The sequence below is a fragment of the Phasianus colchicus genome, chromosome Z, assembly GCF_987193195.1.
Source record: "Phasianus colchicus chromosome Z, bPhaCol1.hap1.1, whole genome shotgun sequence".
Classification (NCBI taxonomy): Eukaryota; Metazoa; Chordata; class Aves; order Galliformes; family Phasianidae; genus Phasianus; species Phasianus colchicus.
Window position 1 is genome coordinate 21,224,312 of NC_143476.1, and position 17,771 is coordinate 21,242,082.

General features: G+C 43.1%; 1 protein-coding gene across 3 annotated transcripts; it reads right to left on the reverse strand.

Moving 5' to 3' along the window:
* Positions 1-1,524: 1,524 nt before the first annotated feature.
* Positions 1,525-17,567, reverse strand: RGMB (repulsive guidance molecule BMP co-receptor b). Of its 3 annotated transcripts, none has more exons than XM_090131499.1 (4): positions 17,261-17,567; positions 15,142-15,650; positions 5,603-6,212; positions 1,525-4,934 (listed from the first exon to the last, which is right to left on the reverse strand). In XM_090131499.1, the coding sequence occupies exons 1-4, from the start codon at positions 17,352-17,354 to the stop codon at positions 4,864-4,866; spliced, it is 1,284 nt and encodes a 427-aa protein (XP_089987625.1). In that variant the 5' UTR covers positions 17,355-17,567; the 3' UTR covers positions 1,525-4,863. The 3 variants fall into 3 exon arrangements, with proteins under 3 accessions (XP_089987625.1, XP_031470736.1, XP_089987626.1); XM_090131500.1 differs by having other exon boundaries at positions 1,530-2,438; XM_031614876.2 differs by having other exon boundaries at positions 1,525-6,212.
* Between the last annotated feature and the right edge of the window lie 204 nt (positions 17,568-17,771).

Sequence of the window (17,771 nt, forward strand, 5' to 3'; positions counted from 1 at the left end):
TCACCAAAAGCAAATTTTCCAAAAAGATACCAAAATTGTTATCTGGGAAAATTTTATTCATGATTGTTAGATAGTCTCTATTATTATTAAGTACTCCACCAGAGGTCAATACTACCATTTAGCTGCTGGCAGTTTAGATATTCAGTGAAAGTATTCTCTCAGCATGGCTGACATTGGAAGTTTATTCTTATGCAATATACAGCAGCGCTATACAGAAATCTTGGCTAAAAAGGACCCACCGGGCCTGGCAATGACTGAGCATGAGATGCCTCTCTGCAGACCACCAGGATTCACAGCTTCCAGCTGTCAGCAGGAAGCACTGGTAAAGCTGGAGTTCCCTCCTATCACTGGAGCTCACAGCCCAGTGCACATCTTCAGCTTTCATGTATTGCTGTCAGAAGTGGAGCTCCACTTGGGTGACTGTAAGTGATCACCATGCTTCAGGTCGTGCTGGGCAGGACCTGGGCAGCTAGCAGAAGTAGATACAGCTGAGTAGGAGCTGAAATTTATGCACCAGGCATGGATTCCTTTGTTCTGATTTCATTTCTGGGTTCCTCCTCTACCCAAGGACATCCATTAATTCATGCCAACTTGCAAAAGTGCATCTGGCTCTACCAACTGCAAAGAAAGCCATGCTAAATTCACTGAACTATGGGGAAATCTTTTTTCATCTTTGTTCTGATTTCAACTTCATTTCTGGGTTCCTCCTCTACCAAAGGACATCCATGAATTCATGCCAGCCTGCAATAGTGCATCTGGCTCTACCAACTGCAAAGAAAGCCGTGCTGAATTCACTGAACTGTGGGGAAATCTTTGTAGCAAAACAGAATGACATTGGAGAATTCTGTTTTGAAGGCTGTTTTGGGCACCAGCACTCAACCAAGGCATTAAAGATGGAAACTGCTCCAGCAGAGGCTTGACCTAGTGAGTAGCAACCCTGCCCACGGCAGGGCCTTGGAACTAGATGATCTCGAAGGTCCCTTCCAATCCAAGCAATTCTATGATCCTATGAATTTCAGCTTGCCAACTCTTACCATCATCTGCCAAACATGACAAGTGAGCAGGGCAAATACCTGCATGCAAACTAGGCCGGCAAACCACACGAGAAACTGGCTCAGGTGCAGGCAGCACCCCTAGAACTGCATTATCTTACCCTGCTCACGGGCACAATTGCAGGCCCCTTGAGGGGCTTTAGTGGATTAATAACACAGGCAGAGACTGCATGCAGGCAAGCTGTGAAGGCCACGCTGTGAATCTCAGTTTTCAGTGTGGGCACTTCACACACCAGCTACATGCACGCAATGGCTGCCTTCTTTGTAATCAACAAAATGTTCACACTTTGCGTATGAAATGGATTATTTTTCTACTGTTATGGTGTAGGAAGAAAAAGTGGGAATTAAGCTTTAGAACTGCAGTAATCAATTTCTGTAATCATAACTGTTGTCACTCCACACGTAGCACACATAGCTAGTTACCAAGTTTGAAGATGACCCCTGCGTGTACCCAGAAAACTGTAATCAATCTTATGGACCACATTTGATTTACTAATGAGCAGCTTTTAATTTCAATGAAGTGTAATTTACAAACATAGTCAGATTAAAATAATTCTAAATCAGATCAGAAGCATTTTCTACCAGCATCATAAATTTAATTGGTTACCTGTACTTGATTTGTAGCTATGCTGCTCTGAAAACAGGCTAATTAATAAGAATGATATAATCTAATGAACAACATTGGCCCATGTAATCCTCAATTGTTTTTTAAATACAGTAGAGAAGAACTAGTAGCACGACACAGAGAAACATAATCTTGCAAGCCACAACAGAGAATACTATTAAAAAAGGAGTCACTACTAGTCATACATAGGCTTTGTATTGATAGCAGTCTTTAATAGTTGTAGAACAAGGAACAGACAGAATAGGGAAAGATAGAACACTTTGTACCAGTCTAGACACATACAGGAATTAAAATATCCCAAAGCGTGAAAACCACTGCAAAATTTCAGCTATACTCACGTGATGAATGCAAGATTTGAAACTCTGCAATGGCTCTCACAAAAGAGAGGAAAGCCAATGTTCATTTAGTTTATTTTCCTAAATGTGTCCCCTAATGAAACACTCATTATGTGGAGTAAAACTTGCAACCTTACTTGCTTCACTTAGGGTGTTATCTCAGTAAATAGCCACTCCCACATGCCCAGAATCCATAAAACAAAAGCACAGTATTGATAAGACTAAGACTTAAGTAGGTGAAGAGCTGTTCTTTGGCAGGAAAGCAGCAGTTTCAAAGGAAATGGACTGATGTGCTAAGGGCCCTAACGTGACCACAAGAACGAAAGATGGATTGTTCTCCCGCACTGCATTCCCCCAGGTTGAATCCCATTTAACTGGTGCTCTGCACAGACTGCTCTCCCAGCCAGGTTTTACGGGAAGTGAAATCTGAGACAAAAAAAGAGAACTTTCTGTCAATTTAGTGTACCATTTCCCTTTGTGAGGACAGCCTCCTTCAGAAGCCATACATACACACAAAATGAAGGATTAAGCACCTAGTACTCTGCTCAGTTCTATGACATGCTTCCAAGGGAAGTTATCAGTCTCCACAACTACAGAGAATTATCATCAGCGGCCAAGAGCTCTGCTAACAAACATTAGAAGATCAAAACTCTTGTCAGGAATACTCTAGAAGAGACTTAAAGCAATCTTTTGAATTAACCACTAACATACATGTAATCAGCTAACGTTTTAAAGACAAAACTTTAGTAATAGTTCACTAGCTGCTGCATTATATTACTGATGATCAAGCTGTATTACTTTCTGCAGAGCTTTCAGTGGTGGATCATCACACTGAAAATAAATTCTTACAGGTATGACAGCTGTCTTTCATGGTCACTTAACATAAGCACATTTAGAGCTCATGTTGCTTCCTGCAGCCATTTGTTTCCACAAAGCATTTCAGTGATGTGTATCGACCACGTAAGACTGTTTCCTCCACATCTCTTCTTCTCGCCAGAGCAGAAGCCCAGCAAAATAACAATCATTGTATTTATCAGGCCTACTACTCTTGGCTTTTGATATAACTTGTTTTGCACTTTGTTTTCAGTTTTCTTTTCCATTTTGTGTTTAGCCTTGCAGCTAAAATATCACAGCTGTCATGTATTCTTATCAGATAATCTTGATACAGAATGTTTTCTTATGGGTTCTTCTGTACCATTTATTCTTTTAATGCCTCAATATCCTTTTCCAAGATTATTCTGGTCTAAGAATTACCCAATAAGTTTAAAGGATTTTCATCATTATACTCTTCAAGATGAGCACAGCATCAGTGCCTCTGTACCCCGGTAAAGCTCTTCTAAGCATCTCCCCAGTCACTGCAAAACGAAGCGTGCCAGTGGGGTCCCGAAGAGATGGTTCCTACTGCAAGTTTCCCACACACAGCATCTTCAGTATACTGGCCTGGTTTGCAGCTGCTGGTCACAGACTTCACTATGCAGCTTTAGCAGAAGGGAAACAAGTATCTCAAGACAATACAGCAACAGTACTCAGCATGTTCCTACACAACAAGCAATGGCTAGGAAACAAGTCAGGGCTTCACTTACAGACCGACCGCCCCGTGGGTAACCCAAATCCCCAGTTTCCCTGCACCCCACCAGGGGTCACTAACACCACACTACAGACGGTCCTCAGCAAGGTAGGCAACTTTATTCTTCTATCATAATAATTTAAAGTATTTACACACTGCACAGCCACTCTTTTACACTAACATATACTTACTGGTATATTCATGAACCACATCTAAAAGTTTTTGAAAAGACTGACACATTTTAGGGTTTCCAAGCATGAAAATAAAATCTGCAGCCTTCTAAAAGACAGCCATTTGGAGCGTGTGTGAAAAAACCACTGTTCCCTGTAAGCTTAAGTTTTCTCCAGAGACCATTCACTAGCTTCAAAATATCCACATTTGGCATTAGCTAAAGCTCTCTTGGCAATGGCAGACTTCAAGAATGAACATGTGCAAATAACATTTTCTCAAGAAATCCCACAGCAGGAACAAGAAAGCGGAAAACTCTTCAGGGGAAGTACTACATTTCTGAAATGTTATTTATCTGAAAGGATCACAATTTAATGCATGTATACATATCTGCTGTATATGTACATACATGCAGGATCCAGGGGCAGTAGAATTCAACTAGTAACAGGGTCTGCCCATCTATTTTGTGCATCACTGCAGCAATGCTAGGCCTGTCCACTGATTTTCAGCCACGCGACCTTTAAATTCAGAGCAGTGATGAGTGTTCACCCACACAAAACAGGGAGGCTGTCATCATCAGGAGGAATCTGGGAAAAATCACATAATCAAACAGAGCATTAATTCCTAGATCTAACTCACTTCAAACAGCACCATTATCAAGTTTGACAGAACAAGCTGCCAATGAATCTAGATCAGATTTTTTTTTTTTTAACCTTCTGCCTTACCTCAGTTCTACGTTCATCTACTGCCTGTGGTTACACATCCACTAAAGAATTAATTAGTTTCCTTTGAAGATTACCACTGTTCCTAACAGTCAGCAGTCTCTAAACTGGCCAGAGCAATCTTCATAAAAACTACAAGTTCTCATTCCGTGAATAAACTACATCTCACTCCACCAAAGCAAACAACAGTTTTTTTTTTTAAAAGGCAAACACTACTTGATCTTCTTCAAAGAGCAGATCTAGCTAGCCTCAGATGAACAGCTTCAGGAGTGAAACAAGCCTGTCCAGGAGTTGGAGTACCGTAGCATATATTAAGGCTTCTGTTTCTTGGAGCAGATTAAGGCACCACATAAAACCAGCCTTTAAGCCACCGCATCATTGTTCCCATAGCTCCTCAGTAACCACAATCAGAGCTGGGGCTCTCACTCCTCTCCCCTCTTTTTAATGTGTTGATGTAATTAACACCTAAGAAAGAGACAGAATTCAGGCATGTGACTTCTCCAGTCCATCTCCTAGAATTAGTTAACCTTTGAGGGCAGAATCAGCTGTGGTAATAACTTTGAAAAGGAAAGGTTACACTCTTACACAAAGACCATTAGAATCTTTCAGCACTGTCTCTCCAATGGCTCTAAAAAGCTACCAGGAAATCACATACATAATTACAGGACAAGAGAAGTGCTGCCTCTACAGTAAGTGTAGAAAATATCCCCATTAATTAATACAGTAAAAAAATTTGTTAAACTAAGCAGTACCTAGGCAGAGTACTGTAGGTACATGTGTATATGTATAATATATAGTTACTCAGCTACACACAAATATTTAATATATAAAAAATAAAGTGCTTTCTATCAGGTCCCAATGCAAGGACATTATAAAACATTTCACCAACTGTAAAACAAATAGATACAAAGAATACGACATCCAACATACATAGAACAGTTAACACAATATGTACAGTCTGGTGGATGTCCCGAGACAAAACATCCCTTCATATACATGGTATATACATATATACTCATCTTTACTCAATATATTATGACAATATATATTTCAAAACTTTGTTAGAGACAAAACCTACAAAAAGGCAACAAGGATCAAGCAAGCAAGTCCAAGACTGACAAAGGATTTGCTACCTTTGCCCACACCACCATCTCTGCTGCTGGGAAAGATATGCCAGCGCTCTCTTCTGGGATGCAGTGCCTCCACATCCTGCAAGGCACTGTGGGCAGCAGCTGTGAAGTTAGCATCACCAGTGGTAAGTAGGTCAAACACACATGAGTAAAAATAGATGTCCTTCACCAGCATCTTCTCATGGCATTTGGTGGTGGCGGTTTCCAGTGTGTATGCTGACCGGGGACGAGCAGCGCCTGCCTGAGGGAGCACCTGTCCTCTCACAGGCAATGGCAAGTGGCCACTGTCATCAATACGCTCACTTGAAGGGCAGCCGTTCACACACAGCTGCAGATCTTGACTCTCCTCATAGGCCATGGCCAACTCTTGAGGCATGCGAATGGCCAGTGTTAAGTAGTGCCCAAGCTGACGTATGTACACTGTTGTCCCAATGTACCTGGCATGCATTTCGACGTATTTGCCGCTGACTTTATCCACGATTTGCAAGCTCTTCGTGCTCCCATCACCTCCACCTGTTGTACCATCAACAAAAGCTGCAGGCAAGTCATCACTCACCGCCTGATACACTTTCTGATCTGTACAGTGTTGGTATGATTTAAAGATAATAGTTATCTGGAGAAGAGAGAGAAAAAAAAAACAAAAGAAAAGTTAGTGACTATGGGAAAAAAAAAGAAAAGGAGTAATTGGAATCCCTTTTTCATTTTGCACCTGAGATTATCTGGGACTGATTGCCCATTAGTTCATACCCTGATCCTTTTCCTCACTCATGCCTAAGCAGAAAACAGCCTGTCCACATGCTTAAAGCAATATTTTCCCAGGTGACAATTGTTAAAGTTGTTCTTAGCTTGGCCTGGAAGCAGGACTATTAGCATGTGGCAATTGCAACAAGGTCAGGAAAGGAAAAAGTTGTGTATTTAATTAAGCATCACAATTCCCTCCTGCCTGATGGTTTCTTAACACTTTGGAATGCATCCTACAGTCACAGATGAGTGTGCCAAGTAATTCCCGCACTGCTAACTACTACAGCAGAACTGGATTGAACTGTGTGAAAGCTCAGAAAGGACCACAAGGACTTGGCTTCCTTCACACACAATATTCTCATTGCCTCTTTCACAGTAACTGCATGACCCCTAACAGAGTCCTTGTTGCTTTCTGGATGCATTGCCAGAATTAGTGGTGCAAGACTGCCATGAAGGCAGTGATGTGTTTACACCACCCACCAAAACAACAAGTGCAGAGGGGAGATGACCTGGGAGAACTGTGAGTCCTGGATCCAGTAGACCCAGGAGCAGGGGGATATAACACTTCAGTTTGCTGCTGTTAGGGAACGCTCTGGTGGAGGACCAAAGTAAGACTAAGAGATGCTTCAAGTAATGCCTCTGAAAGATGACTTCCAACCTAGAAGCCAGGAGTAGCAAGCACTTACTTTTTTCTTTTTTAAAAAAATTTTTGAACCTTAAAACATATTTAAATATGCCACAACAGTAGGTTCTCTGTGCTTACTCAGAGGAAGTAATCAGGTTATTTGGCAGAGTAAACTTGGAGTGCCTAACTCCAAAAATTCAAAGTATAATAAGGAATCACATTATATATATATATTATAAACAGAGATGCTTCCTTCTTTAGTTTCAGGGCAAATAGTGACTTTTTGAAATGGTCAAAAGGCAGTCTGTACCAGAAATACGTATGTTTATCATTACTTTCACCCTGGATGACAAGATTCAGAGTACTCCAAAGCATACTAGAAGATATTTTCAAACTAAAAGTATAACTTTCCATCAAAACTACTTTATAACAACCTCATGCTTTGATTTCACTTAGCCTAAATACCTCTGTGCAAAAGGTTTTGTTTTCTGCAATAAACAGCTCTGTTACAGATAGCCTGACTAAACCTCTAACCTCCTTAGCCTTACCTCTCCATACCAGTTGTAAAAGACAAAAGCCTACCCTCCTCCTATTGCATCTTCTCTTCCTTGGAGTGTGCAGCATCCCATAAACAGTACTGCACTATTTTTTAATGTTTGGCATCTGCCCCTCTCCCACCCACACAGGCAGTAATCACTATTTTGACTCCATATGTTCTCACTGGTGCAGTCTGAAATTTTCCAGCAGTTCTTCTGTTTCAATCAGTTATACAGCTAGTTTGACTCAAGCCATCTGGTAAACTAATGAGCGTGCTATGGTTAAGCTAAACTTGAATGCCTACGCCCAAGGTCCAAAAAAATGTCCAAGCGCTCCTCTTGCTGTAAAGACCACCTCACAACTTTATGTTTCTTGAAGAAGATGTAACTGGGATCTGTCAAGTGATTAGTATTTCTGCACGTAATCTACATCCTTATGCAGTAAACTGAGTTTGTATTTTATATAACTCTTTCAAAGAAACGGATTTCTAACCCAGACTGCTCAGATGAAGGACCAATCCTATCTCTCCTGAGGCACATTTTTGTTGCTCTGCAAGGAAGGAATGATTTATACTTAAGAGAAGCAAAGCTCCATAGCTGCCCAGCAACTGAACAAATCTAAGCTGAATGAGAGATGAACACTGTGAACAAGAGGTCATGGTTTTACTGAGACACAGAAGTGGCTACTTTATAGAACGATGAACCAAAGGACCTGGCAAAATCTATCAGGAAGCATCAGATTCACATCACTATAAATCCTTCCTCTTGAAGAATGAAACACAAACACCTTCAAAGATAGAGAGGGACAACTGGTAAGATCAGCAGTAACAGCTGCACGCTGAATGAGGAATGAATGCCTAAATGAATGAAGACCTTCACGCTTCCAGCATCTTTCCAGAGCTCATTAAAACTTATCAAGGACATAACCATGTCTAAACATAGTGGCTCAACACATTAAGTTTAGATATTACATTTTCTGTCCTGTCACATCCACCTAATCAATCAGTCAGAGATCTGCAAAGCCCTTCCCTTATCACCCACTCCTACATTAATCTGGCACCCTTCTACTAAGGGAACATCAAGAACTTGTTGCAAAGGGAGATGAAGCAAGTTCACTGCAAAGGCTTCTCAGTTCAAATTTTCAAGGTAACTTTTTTTTTTTTTTTTTGAGATAGCTTTCTGCTATCTCAAACAAGTGTAGGATGTGTTATATGCACACTCGTGTACAGGGTAGTTTCTGAGCTCTGGCTGGGTTGTCAGAATGCCGCCACAGAGTCACGCCACTGATCATGGACTAGAAACTACCTGCCCTTTCTAAAAGAGAAAAATCCAAATGTAAGCATCTTCAAATAAAGAAAAATATTTTTGAATGTATCAACATCTGAGCCTTGTTCTCTAGACAAGTAAAGGATTCTTAATCTACAGTGGTGAGGAAGTCCATGAGACACCCATATAAGGCTATTTCAGAAACTTAAGTGAGGGCGTGCTACACAAATCTCAGCTAAATTGAAGTTTCTAAAAACAAAAAGTTCCCCATGCATTTAAGACATGCTTGAAATATTTCATTTTGGACATCATCTTCTCACTGCTACTGACAGACAGATGCTAGCAACATCATCCCCACCATGTACTGATTGCACGCTTTTCTCAAACGACAACACACATGCAAACTCTTCCCAAGTACAGTGTTACTGAAAGCATAATTTCTGAGGCTGCTCACTGTTCTAGAGACCATTGTACATCTCTAGGAAGTGCCTGGTTTCTATGCCCTAAACAAAAATATTTTAAACTCTGACCTCTTGTACTGTCATACGCCATGCCCCGCTACAAGGACAATGCCACAGGTCTGTATTTCATAAATGTAACTATCTGTTGCTATTTTATTACTGAGGTAGGTTCTGCATGAATTAGCAAAGGGGATACAAGCCCTTGCCTATATATACAATCCAGTCCAAAAAATGTCTGGGGATAAAAGTGTACATGGAAAATAGGCAGAAGGCATTTCAGAAAGAAGTTCCACACTGTTAGAGCAGTAATCCTCATATGTTCCTGGGAGGTCTGAGAGGGAATCAGTGCAATGTGTGAAAGGCAGTGTTAGGATTTCATAGGTAGACAACTGCATAGGCATCCATGATATTTCTGAAGGGGTTTTGCAATGCCATCCAAAAGATTCTGGAATTGATACAAGCAAGTATGAACATTTGAAACCCAGTGCACTAAAGGTTATTCCTTCCAGCCTCCAACTGAGATTTTCACAACTTCTCTTTCCAGAGGCCTGCAACAGATGTGAAGCACATGTACTGATCTCAGAAATCAAGAATCACCCAGAGGAAACCATGTGAACAATGGCTCCTGCCTAAGGTGGAAGCTGGGAGATTTGACACAGGAAAACCACAATTCACTGTAAAATTTGGATGCAATATTTTCATTTCACTGGCTAATTCCTATTTGTATACATTGCATATCCTTCTGGATGAAAAAAAAACACAACACAAAAGCTGCATTACAAATGCATTACAGCTCAGCACAGCAAACAGCACTATGCAGCAGGAACTCTCCATGTTTCTCTCACACATCCATGCTCTCAGGAAAGTGAAGGCAGCAAATAATCAACCCCAACACGTTGCCTGTGCCCAGGAAAGCTGCGCTGTTCTTCTCAGACTGTCCCAAACAGTGCTAACCATCAAAGTAACCCAGGGTAACTGCACATACTCATGACAGTTTTAAATGAGTTTTCCTGATGGACAGGATCACCACGACATAGAACCAAGGCTTGAGACAGATGCAAGCTGTGTCAAAAATGAAGCTTTGCATTTATTTTTTTTTAAAAAGCGCTTATCTGCATCTTCTGTACATCACACAGGGATACCTTTAAGACAAAAAATAAAGCACCCAGCAGACAGTACGTTCAGCTGCAGCCTTTGCCTAAGAAGCTACCCTCTAAGCTGAATATGCAGCCTACCCTGCAGTTAGGACAACACCTCTGCGCCTCTCTATCAGTCATCATTATTTACAACAAAAAAATCTTATTTGTACTATGAATTGATCATCAGTTGGTTACAATGAAAAGTTAACTAGGAACAGAAACAACAGCTTGTCCAGATCATTCTTTTATTTCTTCTATGATGAAGAGCAATGAGGGAAAAAGAAGGTATAGGTAAATGAAGCACACTGACCAATGTAGATTTTGAAGCTACTGTACATTTAAGTGATAATGCAGAAGAACCTCCAATGTTCAAGCCTGAGAAGAGATCTCAGGCCATCTGAACACAGCATAAGCTCAGCTCAGAAGTGAGGCTCCACTCAAGCTGTCTGGAGAGGCAGCTGCAGCCATGTGAGGTAAAGGACACGAGGACAGAACTTCTGAAGGCCTCTGACCTTCAGAAACACCCCAAATTACTGCAACTGCTTCAGCACCTCTGTTTCCAGCTGTCCAACGATACCTGCTGAATGATTTGGTCAGCTCACGCCAAACCACACGCCCAAGCACATCACTACCTTACAGGGACTGGAAAACACCAAGCCCTACATCCTCCCCCCTGCCTGCAGTCCTCTCCACTCCTCAACCACAGAAACAAAACACTGATTTATAAAGTAATGTAGAGGTGTCATCAGCTCCACCTCAGCGAGAAAGCAGCTTTTTATGATGTTCTCCCACAAAACTATGTACTTCTGAGAAATAAAGCCAAATCCACCTTTATCTTAGCAGAATGGCTATAAATATTATAGAAACCTAATCATGTGTGGTCAGTTAACTGATGCTCCCACTTACAAGAACAACTGAATGGTAATTGGAAGACAAACACTTTAATATTACATAAAGAAGACTAAGTACACAGTGTTCAGTATGCAATTATCCCCTGAAAAAAAAACAAACCACGCTGCAGAAGGAATACTTAATATTTCACTACCCAACTAATGCGGTCTGTACAAAAGTTGAAAGCTATAAAAAGCTGTTTTCCATGGCCAATTGTTTTTCCTCTCTTCTGCCATTCACTCTCTCATCCTCAAGCCATCCACTGCAAAACTGCTAGCTAGATAAGAAAAGCTTCTTGTCCATTTCCATTTACATCAAGCAGGAAGGGAAGCCCAGGCACCTCTGCCTCATTTGCTGTTCAGGGGCAACTGCACTAGTGAACACAGAACAGCTGTCATACTGATGGAAAGCTACACACCCCTCCAAATAAGGCCTACTGTTTAAAAAAAAAAAAAAAAATTACATTTAAGGCACTCTATGATACCCATCCTACCCGCACCTCTACAGTCTCTTTTCATAACCATTTATCCTCTGAAAATCCCCCAAAAGGCTGCAGAGCTCTGTCTATAGCTGGAGAAATCAAATACAAAGATGGCAGTGACATACACAAAGTTCATACCAGAAATCAGTTGGAAAGAAAGGAGAGACTGAACTGAGTCTCCTGACAACTTGGAAATACTCCACCTGAAACAGCTGCAATCCTATGGCAAGAGGACCAGACACACTCAAAAGAAAAAAAAAAAAAAGAAAAAAAAAAAGGAAGGAATCGCAAGTTTCAGACAGACTAAAGAATATAAGAATATACAATAGCTTTGTTCACGCTGAAGAAACAGATGTCTTTGCTACAGCCATCACAAATATGCAAAACACCTACAACCGAATTGCTAAGAGCATTTTGTGAATATATACACAACCCCCACAGGAGAACATACTTTTCCAGGCAAGGAATTAAAGGAGGAGTTTTACTGCTTTCTATACTTCCCTGCCAAATGCTCAGCATAAGTAAGTGGGGGGGCACATATTTTTTATCCTGCATACTCTTCTTTTTGAAACCTCCTCCTGGCATTCTTTTTTTTTTTTTTTTTTTTTTAGATGGACTTACAAGAGAATCCCCAGACTGCTGGTGTTAATCAAGTCTCAAAGTTTTCAAAAGGAAAGGACACCTTTGCAAATAGTGTTCTTCTCATTCTGCTGATTTATCTAAAACTTGGTGCTCTGGCCAGCTATAACAAATCTGAAGTCAGTAATCATGTACAAGCCCATTTGATGGTATGCCTCTTCCATGTGCATACTGCATATGGGATGACAATACAACATTCTGATCCTATGGCTCTTTAAACCACTTCCCTTAAAAATGGCATTCAGGAGAAACTGAAGCATTCTATTCTTTTTGTTTCTGCTTTCAACAGGTCTGCTTTAGGGTGAATTAAGTAAGCTAGTTGGCAATTTACATAGTATTTGTTGTGGCTTCTGCACAACTTAAGATCAGCATAAACCTTTGTTATTATTTCCCATTAAGGATCTATCCCAAATAACTGCAGTGAAGAAACCAGCAAGACTAGTGATGCACTGTGCTCTGGAAACCTTTCTTAAGGAGAAGGTAAACAACTTATCTGCATACCTGAAGCTAGAAATACTCTGTAAGTGAAAATCACTGAAATTTTCTTGGTAGTTCTTTTAATGGTATCTTAAGCAGCCCTATGGCCAAAATAAAGGAAGTACTACCAGCAGCAGATATTCAACTGCCTCAACCAAAATGGAACACTGGCAGATAAAATGTTACAGGCATCAATCCAGCAGCATCAGTGCAGTTTTAACAAGCCTCTCCTTCATCATTTGTAAGTCTGCTCCGTAAAGTGATAAAGGACTCAAGACAATGCATTAGAGGTATTAAAACTTACAGTGTCAAGTTACTTATGCATGCAGCTCAAACAACCTTCATTTTCTACAAACAGGTACGTTGATAAAAATTTGATTACCTGTCAAAGAAAGAAAATACTCAAGGGCTGTAAGCATGCAACAAGTATTACTGTTAGAAATATTTCTAATATCCTAAGCTGTACATCTTGTTTAATTGCTTCCACATGCTGAGCTGTCATTGTGCAACTGCAGGCATATTAAACCCAGGATTATAAAAGAAGCACGCCCACCTCTTCCAGAGTGCCAGAGTAAGGAAGAATACAAAAACATCAAGAACAGAAATAAAGACAGAAGGTACACTCTATGGAACATGTTATTTCCCCCAGTATGTATGGACAAGTACCTCCTGAAGTCCTCCTACTCTTGGTTATCTGTTTGCCAATAGGTGTACCAACATAACACATTACCACGGTCAATCACGTTTAAAATGTGGACAGTTAAAGGTTAAGATAAGACTACCTACCCTGCCATCCCACCCTGGCCACTCACACAGTTTGCGTACAGAGAGATGCAAGTTTTACTTCTCGCACTACCAGTAACACAGAAACAGCAATCTGTAGAACCTTATCAAAACCAAGGACAGAAGCTTACTGCAGATATGAAAAGGGACTTACTTCTTAAGTGACTTTCAAAAAAGACACTTTTTTTGGAGCAGATCTCAAGGAACCTGTGTCTCTTTTACTCTTTTATGTAGGCTATCCTGCGTAATTTCTTGCTTTTATATTCCTTAAGAACTCATTTACAGTACAGACTGTTCTTAGAAAATAAAAAGATAAAAGAAAGAAAAGATGCATTTGAATTTTAATAATGCATCAGTCAAATTTTCACTTCCTGCACATACAAAAATTTGCTTTGCTGACATAAACATTGATGTTAGCATCTCAGAATCCAGAAAAAATACAACAGCATTAATTAATATTTCTACACAGACATCTCTGTGGACAATCTCCAACCTTCCTCTAAGCTTAATAGGCAGAGAAAACTCTTCAGTGCTGTCCTGATATTGTGTACAAGTAGAATCAAGGTATGTCAGGCCCTAAGAGCCACACTAACACAGCTAATACAAAGGTTGTTTCATTCCAGAAAGGGAAGAAGGGAGGTGGTAGTTTCAAGCGTATGTTCAGGTCTTTTCATTTACTGATGAATAATACCTGCAAAAGTTCAGAGCATTTTCACACCCCTGGCTCTTGCAGTAAATCTAATAGTGTCTCAGTGATACTCATACTATCTCCTCACTTCCTTTCTATAGGCACATCTGCTATTCACCTTCGGCAGAAAGAATTATGTACTTTCTTAAGGCAAAGAAATGGCAAATGCTATCAATATGCATTCCTTCCCTAGCTACCCGAAGCAGTTTGGTGCAGAGCCATCTTAAGTCTTGCCTGTCTGAAAAGAGACATACGCTCTTGGCAAGATTTTCAGGCTGCTGCTTCTTTCTAGAACTAGAGAAATAAGATCTTCTGACAACCACCTGGCAACGTAACTTGTTTTTGCTATTGCCTCTGAATTCTCTGCAGTTACCAGTCTTGTCTCCGCTGTGAATCCTCAAGATCTTAGTAAATCATATCTTGCACCACTGTGCCAGTGTTTTTTTGTTCTCTACAGTTATGGCTATCCAACCTAGAGAACTCAAGCAAAGCAAGACTCAGCCTTTTTTCATTCCTTGCCTACAATTTCTGTTTACTGCAGGGGCACAGATGCTGCAATTTGATAACCATTCCGAAGCACTAATTTATTATGCTTAAATGTTTATACTGCAATACCTATAGTTGTTTTTTTATTTGGAGAGGGTGAGGAGCTGAAAGGAGACTGAGAAAGAAAATGCGTTGTTTTCATTTTTGTTTGTTGCTAAGAAAGAAGCTGTCCCAGATGAAACAAACTCCTTAACTGCTAAGGGATGAGAAACTCTGCTATTGTGGCATTCTATTTCTGTACGTATACAGTGTTTATGAATAATCTATACCTTATTTGTAGCAGTAGCACTGGATCCTGGGACCACAGGCACATTCGTCACTTGCACTGTTAAGTAGTTATTGTCTATGAGAGGCCAAGCACCTTCCACTTTGCATGTCTGGAAGTGATCCTTAAAAGTCCTCAGATGAGGATCACCGAACAAGCCACAAAATAGGTAAGTAGGGACAGTTTTCTCCCCTCCTTGATATTCGTTGGCTTCTGTGTGGCCACTGTAATTGCAGGGATCATGGGTCACTTCGGGGTTGGTGGAGGATGTGGGGCCATCCTTAGAACAGTTCCTCTGGCTCATGAGGTCGCTGATCCCCAGCACTGCAGAATGGTAGACTAGGTTTCCGCGGCATACTTTGGAGTTGCGATAGGTGCAGGCAGAGTATGCTCGCAGGGCCTTGCAGAACTCCAAGTCAAAGCCATCGAGAGCCGAGTTTAGATGCGAAGTTAAGGAAACAAAATCGGTGGTGCACTTTTGGATTCGACAAGGTGCTTGCAGCTGGCAGTCACCTAGGCACAAAACAGAAGGCAGAGCAGAATTAAGATCTTGCACCCTGTTCCTCACCCACAGGTCCTGCACAAAGCAACCTGCAGACAACCCACAGTGCTCACTCACTGATGAAACGCTGCAATAGAGAAAAAGGGGTTAAGGGAAGCTAAAAGACAGCCACACAGCACATATAAAAGCTGAGATGACCCAAGCATGATTTCATTTCCACCTAGACAACAGCAAATAATGGATTAAAAACATTAACTCAGCCAAGGATGAGCCCAGCATTTCTTTACAGATGATATCAAAGCTATGATGCAATTCTGTGCTTAAGTTAATCACTTTGTCAATATGCAGGTCTCCATTTAGTCCCTCAGTCCTTAACATAAGTTACTGAACTTCCAAATAGAATCCTGTCCCTGAGAAGGATGTGGCAATGGTGGCAAGACATGCAGGTTTAGGCAGAAACAGACAGCGAAGATCAGAAAGCTCACAGCTATCTGAAGCTCAAGCTGCTGACTACAGAGCCTGTGTACGGTGAGAGCAGCACCTCTTACGGTAGATTTCAATAACAACGGGGAAAAAAAAGCCTCTCCCCACTGAAATCTTAAGTACCTGTCAAGAGTGCATAGCAGGAACACAGTTCAGCTTCGGTGAACAAAACAATTGCACCTTATCTGATCCCCTCGCTTCCACAAAGAACACATAATTACCACACTGGCAAGCAAACCTGAGGTTTCACAGCCCTCATCCACAGCTCTTATTGTCACCACCCCAAACCCTTCCCGATCTTTACAGCAGTTAGCATCAGCCTTCTGTATGCAATTTCCACACAGTTCATGAAGGACAGAAACGAGACAAAGGAGGCTGCGTGTGGCGTTAGGGGAAACAATATGCGTATTCCAGAAGGGATGAAATCAGGACACCGGTCACAGGAAGGCAGGTTCCCCTCCACACACAGAGACACAGCCGTAAGCGGGGTTTCGTACAGAGTACGTGTTGGACTCGGTGCCGTTAATGTCCAAGCTCCCAGAGCTAACCGCTAAAATCATGCGGCGTGTTTTTGTTTTTCTATGACCCGTGAAATCCAGCTGTGCACACATCCATTTGTAATGGCAAACGGCCGTAACACAGACTTAAAACAACATACAAGCACTCCGGTATGCAGAGGTGCGCAAAGTGAGAAAACGCAGCATGCTTAACAGACACCGCTCTCCCTCCCTCCAATCTCCATCTCGGCACCATTTCTCGGTGCCGGTCCTCACGGCAAACGGGCCCGGCTTCGTCTGCCTTTAGCAGCCAGCTAGAGCGCTCACGAAGCCTTGAGACGCGAGGGGTGGGAAAACGACAGCCGAACAACGCAGCCCCTTCCCGCAAAGACGAGCGGACAGCAGCCGCCGCGCAGCGCGACGCTCCGCCAGCACCTCGGGGCGGCACAGCCCCGCCGGTCCCGCGCCCCGCACACCTGCGCGGGCAGCCGGGCCGAGCGCCGCCCCGGACCCGGGGTTGCGGAGCTCGTTCGGAGCGCTGCGCCGCGAGGCCGCGGGGCCGCCCCAGCCCTCGCGCGGATCCGCAGCGCGGCGCGCACCCGCCGCTCCCCGCCCGCAGGCCTCGCGCGCCGCCGCGGTACCTGCGCGCAGGAGCAGCCCCAGGGCGGCCAGCAGGCCGAGGGCGGCGAGCGGCGGCTCAGCCCCGGCGGCGCGGGAAGGCGCGGCTCTCCCCATGCCCGTCCATGCAGGTCCGCAGGACGGGACGGCGGCATGGGGGGGCGGGCGGGCGGCGACCCCCTGCTTCTCCTCCTCCTCGCCGCTTCCCCTCTCAGCGGCGCAGCGGGAGGCGAAGGCCGCCGGACCGCGGCGGGACGGGCGCGGGGCGGCGCAGCATGGCGGCCAGGCGAGCTCGGCACAAAGACGCGGAGCGCCCGGCGCCGGCGGCCCGCACCCCGAGCTGCCGCAGGCCCCGCGCCGCGCCGCGCCACCGAGCTCCTTTGCGCCCGCCCCCCCGCGCCCGACCCGCCGCTTCCCATTGGCTGCCCGCCGCGTCCCGCAAGCGGCGCGACGTGCTGCGGCCACGCCCCCGCCGCCGCCGCGGGCTCCTCGCGCCCCGTCCCACGTGACACGCCCACTCTCGGCCGATGGAGG